This window comes from Apis florea, unplaced genomic scaffold, assembly GCF_048593485.1.
Source record: "Apis florea isolate Af1SG1 unplaced genomic scaffold, ASM4859348v1 contig_1615_pilon, whole genome shotgun sequence".
Lineage (NCBI taxonomy): Eukaryota > Metazoa > Arthropoda > Insecta > Hymenoptera > Apidae > Apis > Apis florea.
Window position 1 is genome coordinate 4631070 of NW_028256416.1, and position 15305 is coordinate 4646374.

Below are 15305 nucleotides of genomic sequence, written 5' to 3' on the forward strand. Positions count from 1 at the left end.
GTTATTATATTATAAATACATGATTTTGAAGTTTTCAACTTTTAATGTATTTAAATAGATGTATGATTTTTAGATTTAAATATTTGTAATCATTCGTATATCAACTTTCATACAAAGGCAACTTTCAAAAATTTAATTTCTTTGTATATATATGTATTGTTATTATACATTGTTTAGAAAAACATTTGTCAATCGTATAATTACAATCTTATTTATTAGGAGATTCATGTTTCTAAGACTCAAGAGTCATGTACCCCCTTAAATAGAAAAATACATGAAGAATCTTGTTTTGCTTTAAATTGTAATTGTTTAACTGATAGTTTCAACATTTACAAAGAAATTGAACATGTAATTTGAAACTGTACACGCAACATTGTTACAATAACTATTAAAATATTGTTTTTTTCTTTTTTTTTCTTTTCTTTTTTTTTCTTTTTTTTTTTTTCTTTTTTTTTTAATAACTGCGTTGGAATTATGTACTGAATCCCAACCAGTGCTTTATGTTATGGCTTCATGTCAAAACATACATATAAAAGTTAAAATTAGTTTTTTTACTTGGAGTCGCATCGCGATAAATTACATTTAAGTTATTATTTTATTCATGTTTGTTGCTATGTATTAAAATTACACTTAAAAGGATATGCTTTGCCAAAATAGGTGATATATAATACACTTAGAATTGTTATGTAAGTCGAAATTGAAGAGCTATTATTATTACAAAGATACAACAAACATGATGTAAATATCGTGTTTCTCAATCGAATCGAATCACTAATCGACTCCAAAATGGATACTCAACGCAATTGCGTGAGTTCAAGGAACTTTTTAGCACAGGCTGGGATACATGTCATAGAAGTCAAATAAGGATAATATGCAGAAAAAGAAGTACACAAGAATGTATTAAAGTGCAGGACCAGCAGCATTATCCTCGTCAAAATCTGGTAGAAAATCTTTGGTCCGGTCTTCTATCCTATCCACATTTTCAAGTGCTGAAGCTAGTACTCTTAAATTGTCCACACCAGACATTAATTGTCTATAAATTTTAAATTTATATATTATAATATAAATTATATTTAGGATTTTCAAATTCAAATATCAATCTTTACCTCAAGGACACTTCAGCTGATGAAGCAGCATGTCTTAAATCACCAGCTAGCCTTCTTACTGTCTGATCTATATTTGAAGAACTATATTCACTTCTATTTCCTGCCGCAATTCCAGCTCTAAGTTCTTTGTTTTCTAATCGGAGTAACGATATTTCCGTCTGAATTGAGATTATATTTTATCATTTTATAATTAAATACATTATATATAAATATAACATATAATATATATATGTATAATATATATTTGAAAAATGACAAAAATTTATACCGTTAAAGATTTAATTTCTTTTTTCATTGATGAAATAGTACTTTCTGCATTTACCGCTCTTTTCTATAAAAAAAGTTATGATTATGAATATTGATTAAATATAACAAATATTCTTGTACTCACTGTACTACGTTTTAAATTATCTTCAACTTGTTCCATGGCTTTTTCAAGATGAATTGTTTCTTCATGATCTATTTCTTTTTTAGATGCCAATTCTAATTCTAGTAATTGAATTCTGTAATATATACATATAAATAAGAGAATATATTCTATAATTAAAAGACTTAAAAAAAATTATAAGAATTTAAAATATTTACCTCTGTGATTTTTCATTAATTTGTTTTTGAGCTAATTCTAACTCCTGTCGTAATCTTTCATTTTCCAACAATAACTAAAAAATATATTTATGAATATTATATATATTCATAATACTAATTATAAATATTACAATGAATATATTATAATGTAATATTTAATTTTATTCATACCCTCCTTTCTGTGGATTCTATACTATTTGGTATAGATCCAGATTCTGTTGACAATGTTGTCCTATTATGAATAGGACCATCATTTAAAAAATCTGGTAAAGATTTTGGAACATTTGCTTCATTTGCTCCTGAGTGAGAACAGTCTCTTACTGCAACATTTGATTCAGGATCAGGTTCAGTTGTGGATATTGGTAAATCTAATGGAAATCCTAAATAATAGAAGATTATAAATAAAAAATTTAAATTTATAAAAATTACTTAAACTATTCATAACAATATATCATTTAAATACCTAATGGTTCTGGATTTTCAGTAGGACCTATATTAGATCTAACAAAAACAGGTAAATTTAAATGAGAGGAACAACTTGTATTTGGTACAGATTGATTCTTTTGAAGTATTGCTTTGTCCAAATTTCCAGTTAAATCAAAAGAAAGATCACATGAAGTACTAGATTCATTTTTCTTTGATTCACTTCTGAGTCGAGTTTGTCTTTGTTCTACACTGTTTAATGCAAAATCAGGAAGATTATCTACATCTGAGATAGTTTGTTGTTTGGGCTCATGATTTAGATAATATTGCTCTACGACCAAGTGATCTTGTACAAAATCTGGTAATTCTGTTGGATTACGAGAATAAACAGTAGAACCTTTTTCTAAATTATATGGTGTTGGAGAAGTATAAACTTTTGGACGAGCTCCAGCATTCTGATAATTTACTTGTGAACCATTTTTTAAAAAATGCTTAAAACTAAAAGGATTTTCTTCGATTCTTGATGTATTTTGTCCTGTGAAAAATTAAAAAATAAGAAATATTAAGCTAATTATCAACTTAATTTTATTAACAAATAGCAGGTTAAATCTAACCTGTTTGGGATTCTGTTCCAGCACGATTTCTAGCAAAGTATTCTTTCGATGTGTTTCTACAACTCCGACATCCCGTTGTTACCTCTTCTTCAGAAGATGAAGATGATGAAAATATGATATTACGTCTTGGATATTTTGGTACGGATCGAGACGAATCATTACTTTTTTTACGATTCGCCATCATCTATGCAGAAGATCAACTTTACCGACAATCGTATCATTTGCAGTGCAGTCAAAACTGCACTTAACATTTGTCACTCGCTGACTGCAATCAGGTCAGGTTAGTTGTACGCAATTTTTTCTTCTTTTTCATCACTCAACGTGAATGTAGGAACAATGTATGTTTTGAGCTTTTCTCTCCATATCTTTTGCGTTTCGTAACACTATAACGTTATTATTACATTTCTTAACTGAAATGAGTCGCAAGTTGTTATATATAAAGGTATTTATTTATATATATGTCATATATCAATAGGTATTCAAAGAAAATTAATTAATAAGAAACTTATAATGAATTTGAATAATCGTGATTTAATAAATATTTATTATTAAATCGAATATGATGTGATACGATGTGATATATTTATGTTAGTTTTTCAATATAACAGGTGAACGAATAACTTTCATAAAAGAGGTTATCCTCCACGTGGAGATATTGTTAATTACAATAATTTTTAAACATATCTACGAATGTATACTTCGACTTTAGCAATAGAATGTCTAACGAAAAACCTTGTCGTGCGTGTATGGATTTTAAATCATGGGCAAAAAGTCAAAGAAAGAATTTGGAATTCGAAAAGGTATGAGAAAATAAAATTAATTATCTATCATTCTGTCAATTTCTTTTTTTAATAAAAAAAAATGTTTTTAATTTCATATTTATATTATATTAAAAAATATTACATCATTATATAAACCATATTCGAAATTAATAATTTAAGTTAATAATTTACAATAAATATTAAATATTTTAAAAAATCAAAAATATTACATTTAAATTATTGTACAATTGTCATAATACAATTCTCAAATATATTTTGTTTTGCCAGGAATCTGAGGAAAAGAAGAAGAAAAGTCCATCTGTAAATAAAGTTAAACGTAATGATTGTCCATTAGATAAAGATGAATTAGGTTCAGTAACATGGTCATTTTTACATACTATGGCAGCATATTATCCTAATAATCCAAGTGAAGAACAAAAATCAGATATGAAACAGTTTTTTCATATATTTTCTAAGTTTTATCCTTGCAATGTATGTGCAGAAGATTTACAGGAACAATTAAAACATTCCCCACCAGAAACTAATTCACAGGAACAATTGAGCCAATGGCTTTGCAAAATACATAATGAGGTAAATAGAAAACTTGGAAAACCAGAATTTGATTGTAAACTTGTTGATCAAAAGTGGAAATATGGTTGGCTTGATGGTTCATGCAATTGATGATCATTAATTACAATTGTAAATTTTGTAATGAAATCTATATGTGATATAAAACATCATGTAAGTTAATTATTGTAAATACTTTTGTTAGAGATGCTATAATAATTAAAATATTAGTATTATATATAAATTATTATTTACCAATGTCTAACTAATTAATTATTAAATATAATATACTTTGTTAATTATGAACATTAAAGAAAATAATAAAATAAGAATTATTGTACAATTATAATTATATAGGTTATCATATATTTTAAGGTGTATGCTTATTATTAAGATTGTAAAATAGATGGTGTTAAATGTGAAATAGTGAATGCAGAACTTGCTGTACTAATATTGGGTTCATAACTGTGATCTTGTCCTTCACCACCAATTGGCATAACTTGACATGTTCTGATATGAAATGGAAAACGTTTATTAGCCATAGATGGTCTGGTGATATATAAAAATACTATATGTCCCATAAAAACAGTCCATAATGAACAGCCTTTAGCAACACTCTCTCTTACCCATTCATCTACTAATAAAGTAATGCAGAGTACCTATAAAATCATAAATATGTTTTTATATATTAAAAATAAATAAATTCTTTACAAGTATTTTATTACATAATATTTTGTTATGTATAGAATCAAATGTATATTTTTTATATACCGTTAACGGATGACATAAAAACCATGCTGATCCCAATGAAAATAATGAACCATAAAAGTGAAGTTTTGTTGACATTTTTCTAACAGTCTTAAAACAACGAAGAGAAAATATAATCCATGCAATCAACTTTAATATTATTAATCCATAGCCTGGTGGTGACTCATAAATATACAATACCAATCCAGGATCAAAGATATCAGATTGATAAATATACAATGAAAATTGACAAAAAGAAATCAAGCAAATAAAACATATGAGCCATCGAATTTGTTTTGATGTTAAAACACTTTTAGTTACTGTAAAACCAAGTGCTAATAATAACATAAGTATAGTATATAAAATATCTGAACATGCTTCTAAGAGTTGACCGAATAAAGAAGCACTTTCTATTGATATTCCTTTCAAACCAAGATTTATATAACTATAAATTTCAAATAATACTCCCACTAATTGACAAAATAATGAAGCCATAAATATTTTGTAAGATATATGTAATAATCTTCTTGCTCTTAATTGCATAGCTAAATAAAAACTTAATATTATAAGTATCACATAAATAAAAGCAATTGTTAATAATTCTGGCAGTATATCTGAAAAAAATGGATTTAAGTAAATAATATTAAATGATTTTAAATCAAGAGAATGTTACTTACAAAATTCATCTGCTGAAAAGTGTTCTTTCCAAAAATTTTCATGTGGTGCATTTGTTAATGATATCCAATATGAGATATTTAATCCACTTTTTGAAGAACAGTCTGCTAATGCAATGAACCACCATCTTGGACGAGATGATCGAAATCTACGATTACTGGAACATCGTATTACAGCATCTTTTTCGATGCATCCTGATTCTTCAAATGTTACTGTAGATAATGGTATCATTTGACCAATCCCATGCCAAAGTATAGATTCTTTTTCAATGCACGTTTTGTTCGAAGGATAAATGCTTGGCCATTGATCAGGTGCATCATAATATAATAATATTTTTAAATCTTCTTCTCTGCCTCCTAATTCAAATTTATACCGAAATATACCTTGTTCCGTTAAAAAGCAAAATCTTGCTAAAAATGCCCAATTCTAAAAAGAAAATTATTTTTTATAGTAATATATTAAAAATTTTTATTATTTTTTTATAAACAAGATAATAGCATATTTTTTATGTTTACAATATATTTGGGGAATGAAAGTAAATCCGTAATTTTTTAAATGATACGAGACCTGCATAAAATAAACATCGTGCGTTATTAGTGTTAAAGACATCATATATGATGTAAATAAGGATATAAGTAATTTATAAAGAAAACATCAATATTTCAAACGAAATTAATAAAAAGCAGTAAAAAATTAATTTTTACATTTACATTTAAATCGCACTAAATGTACAATATAGTTTCAATGAGAAATATATCTTTATATTGCAAATATAATGAAATATATAAATTATTTTATTTATCCTTTTTTGTATTGAAAATTATTATATAAAATTATTATAATTGAAATGATAAAATATATAATATTCTAATTAAAAAATTAAAGTTTATCTTTCATTTTCGAAAAATATTGCAAAAATTGATATATGTTATTATATTAATTATAAAAAATATAAAAAATTTTTCTTCTCTTTTCATTATTTTTTTAGAAAAGAAACAATAGTTTATAATAAAGGAATATTTTATATATAAAATATAATATAATATAATATAATATAAAAATAATGTAGTATTGTAAAAATAATATAATGTAATATTTTTATTTAATTAAAATTAAACATAATTACAATTAATACATATTTTTAAAAAAAATTTTTTTTTAAAATTAATATTATTAATATTATAAGATAGATTCAAAGATATAAGATTTAAAAGATTCAAAAAGATATTTATAATACTTCACGTGTTACAAGTTGTCCTTGAAGAATTTTATTCTCTGAATATGTTAATAAATATTGAAATATTATGAAAAAGAATGACAATATGTTGAACATAGTTGACACACGATTGTACAATTTTCCTGAATTGAAATAGTATCTACATATCTGCAATATGTTACCTTGCTGTTTTTCTCATGATCAATATTTCGTAGCCATTTAGAACTATGCATTTTAATTAATATATTAATATTTATATTGAGATATAAACATTTCAAATGAAATTTACAGAAAAAATCTTTAATAAAAGAAATATTAAAATTTAATAGCATAAATAAATTGAATTTCTGAATCATAATTCAAGAAATTAGAATTGATTTATTGTATGCTTTAATATATGCTTTTTATAACCTTGATATTTTTTTTTACTAATATGATGATAATAAAATATAATAAAACAATATATATAACTATATGTACACATAAATAAAATTAAGTAAAATTATGAAATTCAAATAATATTATTATATATATTTCTAAAAAAAAAGTATTATTAAATGTTTAAAGTTTATTAAAATTTAATAAAATATAATTTATAAGTATATGCAAATATAAAAAAATAAATATTATTTTATGTTATGTTAATTGATACTCTTTTATATATACGTTAATTTTTCAATATTTCCGATTAAATATCAATATATTATGTATATATGTTATTCAGTGTATATAAATAATGATATAACTTTAAAATATATATTAATATAATGTTTAATTTATTAAATTATTTCTTAAAAATGCAATATGATTAATTTTGTGTTTATATTTTGCTCATTTGTGATGTACAAGTATTTATATATATACATATAAATATACAAGTATTTATATTTATTTACTCAGTCAATATACATAAACTCAGTTACCGAACGAGCGCCATATGCTACGTAAGGGAATTGAATAACTTTTAATAGAATGGGTAATGTATGTACAGCAACTGTGTACGTGAAAAGATAAAAGTAAAAATATAATATAGTATTATGTATATATTAGTAAATCTATACATTTATTAAATTGATTTCTATTGCAACATATATATATATATATATATATATGTGTGTGTGTGTGTGTGTTTGTGTGTGTACTATACAAAAATTCAAAGCTTAAAAATATAAAAATTATTAATCTTCATTAATTTCAATAGAGGTTATAAATAACGAAATGATTATGATAAATAAAAAAAATAATCTTAATGGTTTTAAGAGTAAGTATATAATAATTTTTTTCAATAGAATATATTTATTTCTGAATAAATTTCAATATGATTCTTTAATTTTTTAGCAATGTGGATTCGATTTAATGAAGAAACTACTGACAAACATCAATTATTTTTTAAAGAACATTCGATTAGAAATCAAGAATCAAAACATCCTAGAGGAAGGACATTATTTATGTTAAATATTCCTCCTTATGTTACATCAAAAAATTTAAAGAAGATATTTAGTGATTTGTGTGGAATTGTTTCAAATGTTCATTTTATAATTTCTAAGGGATTCAAAACAGCATATATAATTTTTGAAAATGAATCTGATTTAGAGAAAGCATTAGAAATTTCTGATGACTATGTAATAACATTAAATGATGGGAAGAATTATTGTTTAACAGGAATAAGAAGTAAGTTAAACGAATTATATATGAATTTCTTTGGATAAAATATTTTATTTATTTATTTTAATTAATTATATAGAATGGTGTATTGAATATAATCGTTCTGTATGCAATGAAAAAAAAATGAAAAAGGAAATTGAAACTTATATGCAAAATTATGATAAAAGAATTGCTGAGAAAATAATAAAAGAAAAAGTTATGGAGGAAGAAGTACAAAATAATGATGGTTGGGTAACTGTAACAGGACGAAAAAAGAGAGGACAATTTGCACTTTCCAGAAAAGAATCTACAATTAATAAAGTACAACATAAAGAAGAACAAAAAAATAAAAAAAAACAGTTACTTAACTTTTATACTTTTCAAATTCGTGAGAGTAAAAAACAAAGTAAGTTTTATATCACATTGATTTTAATATATATGCATATAAGATTTTGATATTTAGAATATTATTAAACTTCTTTTTTTTTACAGATTTGGCAGAATTAAGAAAAAAATTTGAATTAGATAAAAAAAGATTACAAGATTTAAAATTAAAGAGAACATTTAAACCATTTTAACTTTTTATGTATAATATAAAATATATTTAATGATAGATATTTTTATAAAATATATATATCAAATTAATTATATAAACATTAAATAGATATTTATTATTTTGTTTACATTTATATTATGACATTACATATTAAATTTAAATTTATTTACAATTCCATAATGAAAATAATAATAATAATAGAAATTAAATTTATTAAGCAGCTTTGGATGCATAAGTCTGTAATGTCCATTCAATTAAAAAATGTTGATATGATAGAGGTTGTAACAAAGCCAATAATTCTTCTGTAAAAAAATATGAATAAATTAATTTTTAATTAAAAATTAATTTTATAATAAAGAATTATAATATGTACGTTTGTTTCCATAAATACAATTTGCAGACATAGCTGCACTAACAGCTTGAGCAAGGCGTTCCATAGCTAAATCATGAGAAGTAGAATGAGATTGTAAATTAGTTGTCAAAATTCGAGTAGTAGCTGCAAAATGTTGTGCGGATATTGCATGTTTATTATTTCCACTATTTTTTAATCTTAATACTGAATCCATAAGCAATTGTTGAATTTTAGAATATAATTTTTTTTGTTCCTCTGAATATTCTGTATTTTCTATAGCGTTTGAACGTACAGGTGATAAAATACACCATCTAAAAAATGTAAAATTTAAAGTATAAATTTTTTATATTTAATTATGCAAAAAAATAATTATTTAAATTACCTAAATAAACCTGCAATTGGTGTTATTGGTGTCATTGGAATTCCACCAGTTGGTAAAGCAGGATTATCCATCAAAGGAGTTAATAATAAGCTTGGGTTTTCATCTATCCATTCTCCTACCAATCTGAGCAGTTCCGTAGGTGGATCTTTGTCTTCATAAACTTCACCTATTGCCGTTAGTAAGTTGGCAGTGAAATGTGATGCAAGAACAGGAAGCTGCTTCAACTTGTCAATAGATTTTGGAGTAAGGACAAAATAGTCATTAAGTACATGCCTTGCTAATCCTACACTCTGTGATGAAGTAGATCCTAATTGTTGCATCCAAATTCCAGTTGCATTCAAGACTGCTTTATTTTGAGTCGCAATGGATAAAGATACTAAATTGCCTAAGATTTTATATCTGGGACTATCTGCAGGAAAAAGAGATAAAAAAACTGCATTGCGCACAGCAGCACTTCCTCCAGGACTTTGAAAAAAATCGCTTAGAACTTCTATTAATTGCAATTCTTGTATTGCTATTGTCAAGTTACGTTTTTTTCGCCTTTCTATTTCTCCAAATACAAATTCCGATATTAAATCCAATTGTAAATCCATTTGTTTTCCAGGTCTGCTGCATAATATCTCTTCATAAAATAGCAATATAATAATAAAAAAGATGATAAAAATTATTAGACTTATAACCTAACCTATGTTAACTACTGTATTACCGATTTTGCATAATGCTTCTCTAGCGCAATAAGGAAAATCTAATTTACGTAAACTTTGTTTTATATCATTCCCTGCCATTAATGCATATATGCTATTATAATATGTGCATACATTTAAAAAAAATTACTTTTCATTACACTTAACAAGCCAGATTATCAAAACATTAAATGTATTTATTAAAGCTATTCTTCCGCATTTTCATGAATGCGATATGTTTTTTTTTATTAATGAAAAATGCATTTTGATTGATTCTTTTCATTTATTTGAATTGCTGTTATTAAATATCCAATAAACATGTAATTAAATTTGCATATATTTATAATAATTATAATATTACATATATTATAAAGCGCGAAAAAGAAAAATTTATTATAAATTTATATATTGTTTATATATTGAATCCCATATAAATATATATGTTTCAATATATATATTAAATATATATCATAAATTAGAAAAATCATAAATTTTTATTATATATACACATACACATATATAATTACATATATAATTACTTTTACATATTTAAATATAATATAAATTTAATTATTATTTATTTATTTAATATGATATAAAATTTTTTAAGTTTTAAATTTAAATAATATAATTTAAAATAATTTATAATTTTAAATTTATAATTTTAATTTTTTTAATAAAATATTTTTATATTTTAAAATACATGATATTAAAAACAATAATCTTTTTTCACTAAAGAATATAAAAAATATAAATATAAATAATTATAAAATAAAAAAAATTGAATTTATATTCAATATATTTTTGTAAAATATTTGAAAGATAAAAAAGATGAAAAGACTTAATATATATTTTGTATAAATATTCTATTCTTATTTATTTTAAATTTATATAAATAGTTTATTGAAATTTTATTTTGTGATATATATTTTATACATTTTTTTCAAAATAGCAATGAAATTTATCTTTTCTTACACTTCATATATAGAGGATTGGACTATTATATGTAGCGCCACCTTTGAGTAGGTTGCGAACCACATTGTTAGTCAAAACAATCGCCGAATTCAGGATCTATTTTTAGACAGCACGCACTAAGCTACAGTACTTTATCATTTTTCTTGTGCATTGAAAAAAAAGAAAAGATAGTTTTGGTGTTTTACTTAAGTGTCTTTCGATTTCGGGAAGGTTCAACGACCTCAGGATAATTGTGACAAGAGAGCGACCGGCCATGTTTATATCGTGGTGAATTTTAAGCTAGCGGCCCGTAATCTACAAGTAATATTCCACGTGTACTTGTTCAATACTCGTATCGTGTACCGTACGTCCAGCACGGTGTCTAAGGCTTTTGCGAGATGGAATCTAGCGAAAGAGGTGAGTATATGTGCATATAAATAAAATCATGACAATATTGAGTCTCTGACACAAATCGCGACCTGGGGGCAATGGCAGTGTCAGGGTCGAAACGGAACTAGTTCAGTGACCGCATTCGCGGTATTTGACCGCGATATTAGCGATGAATTTCTTTTTGGAGTTATCTTCTATTCATTTTGAACTCTTCATGATTATGACATTTCTCTTTGGAATAAGCTTCCTGTGAAATTAGTCTTTCAGTCAAATCTATGTCATGCATCTGACTTTTGATCTTGACTGTACTTTTCTCTCTTGGTTCAATTCTTACGCATATCTCATATAATATAATATGAATCTCATATAATATGAAGATAGAGATAGATAGATGTAGGAAGAAAGCATTATTTTTAATATCTATCGATAAACTTTTGGAATATTAATTTTTAACTATCCTATATTTTTTGACAGTATTCGATAAATAAAGTTAAAAAATACTTAAATTTTGAAAATTTTTACGTCTAATCTAATTTCATATCTAAATGTAATTTAATTCAAATTCAACCAAAATTTAACCTAACAAAAAAATATAACCTAGAACTCTAATCTAAACTTAAATTCTCTTACAAATATAAAGATTAAGATTATTATCTTATAAATGTATTCATTTTTACTAAGTCTATTATAAGTTTTGAAATAAAAATTATTTTTGAATTGCAAGTTTTTTAAAACTGATATTCTTGAATATTATTTATCGAGAACTGTCAGAAAAATATAGGAACCAATCAAAAATTTTTGTTATCTCTTTGAAGTTTAGTTTTTTTTTTTAATTTATAAGTGATCAATTATTGGAAGGGATGTAGTTTATATTTTATGTTTTTCTGATATTTTTCTTTGAGGTGGCAAAGAAAGTCAGATAGCTATATTCTATATTACGCAATAATATAACATGTCTCTAACCTAGATAATCTATGTATAGTGAATTGAAGCCGCTTGACAGAGACACGTGAGAATTATTATCTCTCGACCGAGTCCGGCATGTGTTGCAATGTGGCGACACCTGTCGACTATTTGTGCACGTCCTACCTCAAGCTAGCGCGAATTAACCCTCTTTGTATTTGTTGCCGTTCAACCCTTTTGTTTTATAGATAAATAGAGCAATGTAACGAAGTAAACTATTTTTCTATTTAATAATAATCAAAATCAAATTAATAAAATAAGTAAAATACTATGCCAAAAAAATAATAAAAATTAATTGAAAGTTAATATTTGAAAGAAAAATTTGGGAAAAAATTCGATTAACTGTGCATCAATTGTAATTTGTTTTTTAATATTTTTTTCATATATTTTTTATTTATTTTATCATCAATGTTTTAATAATAAACATTATATAATATTAAAAAAATATTAAATATAAAATTGATATATATTTTGATTATAATATTATGATTATTATGATTAATATATTATGATTAATTTTATTTTAGTTTGTGTACGTTATTTAAATTCAGATAAATAAAGTTATAAAGTGTATTATTTAATTGAATATCAACAAAAGATTATTTTTAAAGATAAACTTATACATATATGCTATTTGAATTATATTTAATTCAAAAATAATTTCTTATCAAAGTTTTTATCAATATTTTTTTATTTTATTAAATTTTAATAAAATATTTTTTAAGTGGATGATTAATAAAATATAATGATTGTAGAAGTATACACTTTAGATGCTATTGGAGCCTTTTTTTTTTCTTTTTAATCCATTTTTTTATTTTTTTTTTCTAAAATCATTTTCTTTCCCTGTTAGACTCTTGTTATATAAATTCAAGGACAAACGTGATTGCACTCTCTTTCTTTATCTTTCTTTTTATTTCTTAGTTGTTTCTTTCTATTTTATTTCTGTCCGTGCCGGTAACATCGCCTTCCTAACCTGTCTCTTCTTTTTTTTCTCTTTTATTCTTTTAGTGCGCAATCTCGTATTCTTTCTTTTTTTTTTTTCTTTTATTCGGATATATTTTCCTTTTTTTGCTTCACTATTTCTTTATTATATTAAATTGTATATGTTGTGCATTCATTTCTCATTGATTTGCATTGCAATTGAATGTTGATCTTTCATGGAACATACATTTTTTTAACATACACAGTTGAATAATTTATGAAAAAGCATACTAGTTCGTTTTGAAAGAGAAATTATGCTCTTTATTATTGGATTCTTTCTTGTTCAATTTTAAAGAAAAGATATACTTCAAGATCAATTGTATAGTTTACACAGATAGAACATCCTTTCATTTGTAAGAGAAGATAAAAAAAAATAAACTCAAATAGTTCTGACCTATACTATACATTTTATCCTTGAAGCGATCCAAGATTATGATTATATAGAAATTATATAATTTTTTGGAGACTAGTTTTAAATAAAACTTTTTTTTTCATTTCCGAATACACAATTGAATAGTATTTCTATTCAAATTTTATTTTATTAGAATTTTTATCTAGTTATGAATAGGAAAAACGAGAAAATTATTTAAAACTACAATTCATAATCATCATTTTTTTCATTTATACAATTTATTTTTATAATATATATCTTATTTTTATAATATATTATAAATACGATATAAAATAAATGATATATATTATATATATATTATAATATATATAATATATAGCTTATAATATATATCATTTCACGAATTATCATGAAATAAATTTTTTTTCGTTATATGTTCAAATATTTATAGACGATAATATAAATATTATTGATTCGTTATATTTAACGCGAACCATGAGAATGAATAATCGATGACCTTGCAGAAGATTATGCTCGTCCATCGGGTATCATACGATTTCGTCGTCCTCGGAGATAGAATTGCACGAATTCCCTTGTTAGTGAGAATTATACAGCGAATTAGATCCTGATTTTTATGAGATTATCGATAAATCTTAAATTAACACTTCATACGAAATCTCCTTTTAAAAATTTTATTCCTCTAAGAAATTTCTTCTTTAATGAAATAGTTTTAGTTTTAATGAATACAATAAGTTTTAAAAAAATATTTCAGAGATGTGCTAAACAAATTTCCGAAATTTCCTTTAAATAGAAATTTTTAAAAATATTTTACTAAATTTCAAAAATCCTAAGATGTTTCTTATTTCTAATAAAAAGTATATATTTTAATTAATATCTGATATAAATCGTGAATTTTATATGAAATTTAATAAAAATTATAAATTGATAACACAATAACAATAAAATGATAATTAAATAATAAATAAATTAATAATAAATAAACGTTGATAAAAATTAATCAGCATGTTATATCTATATATATTTAATTCTCGTATAGAGATTTATACTCTATACGAGAGTTTTTTAATGTTTACTTAATTCTTTCTAATTTTTACAATAAACATAATAGGTATTTAAGTAGAGATCTACATTAAAAAGATGATAATAGTAAATTCGAAGAATTTCCATGAAAAAAATTTTAAATCGTTCGTAACCAATGTTCCTCTTTCCCATTAGTTTCGCAGTCAATTTTCCATAAAAAATCAATCTCAAAATCATCGTATTTTCCCGTATGATTTAAAATATTTTTTGTATCTGTATGCTCATGAAAATAATCCTTGAAATTGTACGTGAA

At 23.8% G+C, this 15305-nt stretch overlaps 6 protein-coding genes across 13 annotated transcripts in view; 3 read left to right on the forward strand and 3 right to left on the reverse strand.

Moving 5' to 3' along the window:
• Positions 1-136: 136 nt before the first annotated feature.
• l(3)04053 (lethal (3) 04053) lies at positions 137-2912 on the reverse strand. The gene is made up of 8 exons (XM_003690312.4): positions 2729-2912; positions 2155-2649; positions 1863-2071; positions 1692-1765; positions 1498-1609; positions 1375-1437; positions 1107-1264; positions 137-1033 (listed from the first exon to the last, which is right to left on the reverse strand). Exons 1-8 carry the CDS (start codon positions 2910-2912, stop codon positions 901-903), a joined length of 1428 nt encoding a protein of 475 aa, XP_003690360.1. The 3' UTR covers positions 137-900.
• On the forward strand, positions 2750-5389 carry Alr (Evr1_Alr domain-containing protein Alr). 4 transcript variants are annotated; one of them, XR_015295232.1, is made up of 5 exons: positions 3031-3170; positions 3337-3528; positions 3778-4230; positions 4432-4701; positions 4803-5389. XR_015295232.1 is itself a non-coding variant. In XM_012492298.3 (3 exons), the coding sequence occupies exons 2-3, from the start codon at positions 3445-3447 to the stop codon at positions 4168-4170; spliced, it is 477 nt and encodes a 158-aa protein (XP_012347752.1). In that variant the 5' UTR covers positions 2750-3008; positions 3337-3444; the 3' UTR covers positions 4171-4294. The 4 variants fall into 4 exon arrangements, 2 of the variants coding, with proteins under 2 accessions (XP_012347752.1, XP_012347746.1); XR_001112772.2 differs by lacking the exon at positions 4803-5389 and having other exon boundaries at positions 4432-4772; XM_012492298.3 differs by lacking the exons at positions 3031-3170; positions 4432-4701; positions 4803-5389 and adding an exon at positions 2750-3008 and having other exon boundaries at positions 3778-4294.
• Positions 3593-7354, reverse strand: LOC100870331 (transmembrane protein 145). 3 transcript variants are annotated; one of them, XM_086917743.1, is made up of 5 exons: positions 6877-7354; positions 5481-5904; positions 4828-5417; positions 3888-4715; positions 3593-3808 (listed from the first exon to the last, which is right to left on the reverse strand). In XM_086917743.1, the coding sequence occupies exons 1-4, from the start codon at positions 7048-7050 to the stop codon at positions 4446-4448; spliced, it is 1458 nt and encodes a 485-aa protein (XP_086773869.1). In that variant the 5' UTR covers positions 7051-7354; the 3' UTR covers positions 3593-3808; positions 3888-4445. The 3 variants fall into 3 exon arrangements, with proteins under 3 accessions (XP_086773869.1, XP_031775362.1, XP_086773879.1); XM_031919502.2 differs by having other exon boundaries at positions 6716-7354; XM_086917753.1 differs by having other exon boundaries at positions 3593-4715.
• Positions 7333-9235, forward strand: LOC105736625 (ribosomal RNA-processing protein 7 homolog A). 2 transcript variants are annotated; one of them, XM_012492082.2, is made up of 5 exons: positions 7333-7638; positions 7896-7955; positions 8033-8365; positions 8439-8744; positions 8831-9235. In XM_012492082.2, the coding sequence occupies exons 1-5, from the start codon at positions 7632-7634 to the stop codon at positions 8914-8916; spliced, it is 792 nt and encodes a 263-aa protein (XP_012347536.2). In that variant the 5' UTR covers positions 7333-7631; the 3' UTR covers positions 8917-9235. The 2 variants fall into 2 exon arrangements, with proteins under 2 accessions (XP_012347536.2, XP_086773902.1); XM_086917776.1 differs by having other exon boundaries at positions 7603-7670.
• LOC100870810 (integrator complex subunit 15) lies at positions 8980-10706 on the reverse strand. The gene is made up of 4 exons (XM_003690319.4): positions 10335-10706; positions 9629-10250; positions 9268-9557; positions 8980-9196 (listed from the first exon to the last, which is right to left on the reverse strand). The coding sequence occupies exons 1-4, from the start codon at positions 10411-10413 to the stop codon at positions 9108-9110; spliced, it is 1080 nt and encodes a 359-aa protein (XP_003690367.1). The 5' UTR covers positions 10414-10706; the 3' UTR covers positions 8980-9107.
• A 462-nt stretch (positions 10707-11168) lies between these two features.
• Positions 11169-15305, forward strand: part of usp (retinoid X receptor ultraspiracle) — a 59092-nt gene continuing 54955 nt past the window's right edge. For both annotated transcript variants that reach the window (XM_012492006.3, XM_031919261.2), the window contains exon 1: positions 11169-11682. Coding sequence is in view for 1 of the 2 variants with exons in the window: in XM_031919261.2 (XP_031775121.1) it covers positions 11664-11682 (19 nt within the window). In the remaining variant the exon portion in view is untranslated. The remainder of the gene's footprint in view (positions 11683-15305) is intronic.

Bases quoted from the DNA above. Each gene is read 5' to 3' on its own strand.
- Alr (XM_012492298.3), top strand. From the start codon at position 3,445: ATGTCTAACGAAAAACCTTGTCGTGCGTGTATGGATTTTAAATCATGG. The intron at 3,529-3,777 runs GTATGAGAAAAT...TTGTTTTGCCAG, and splicing joins AGAATTTGGAATTCGAAAAG to GAATCTGAGGAAAAGAAGAA.
- LOC100870331 (XM_086917743.1), bottom strand. From the start codon at position 7,050: ATGATTCAGAAATTCAATTTATTTATGCTATTAAATTTTAATATTTCT. The intron at 5,905-6,876 runs GTAACATATTGC...TTTTCTTTTTAG, and splicing joins ATCATGAGAAAAACAGCAAG to AATTGGGCATTTTTAGCAAG. The intron at 4,716-4,827 runs GTATATAAAAAA...ATGATTTTATAG, and splicing joins TTTTATGTCATCCGTTAACG to GTACTCTGCATTACTTTATT.
- LOC105736625 (XM_012492082.2), top strand. The intron at 8,366-8,438 runs GTAAGTTAAACG...TTAATTATATAG, and splicing joins TTGTTTAACAGGAATAAGAA to AATGGTGTATTGAATATAAT. The intron at 8,745-8,830 runs GTAAGTTTTATA...TTTTTTTTACAG, and splicing joins TCGTGAGAGTAAAAAACAAA to ATTTGGCAGAATTAAGAAAA.
- LOC100870810 (XM_003690319.4), bottom strand. From the start codon at position 10,413: ATGGCAGGGAATGATATAAAACAAAGTTTACGTAAATTAGATTTTCCT. The intron at 9,558-9,628 runs GTAATTTAAATA...TACATTTTTTAG, and splicing joins CCAATTGCAGGTTTATTTAG to ATGGTGTATTTTATCACCTG. The intron at 9,197-9,267 runs GTACATATTATA...ATTTTTTTACAG, and splicing joins TTGTATTTATGGAAACAAAC to AAGAATTATTGGCTTTGTTA.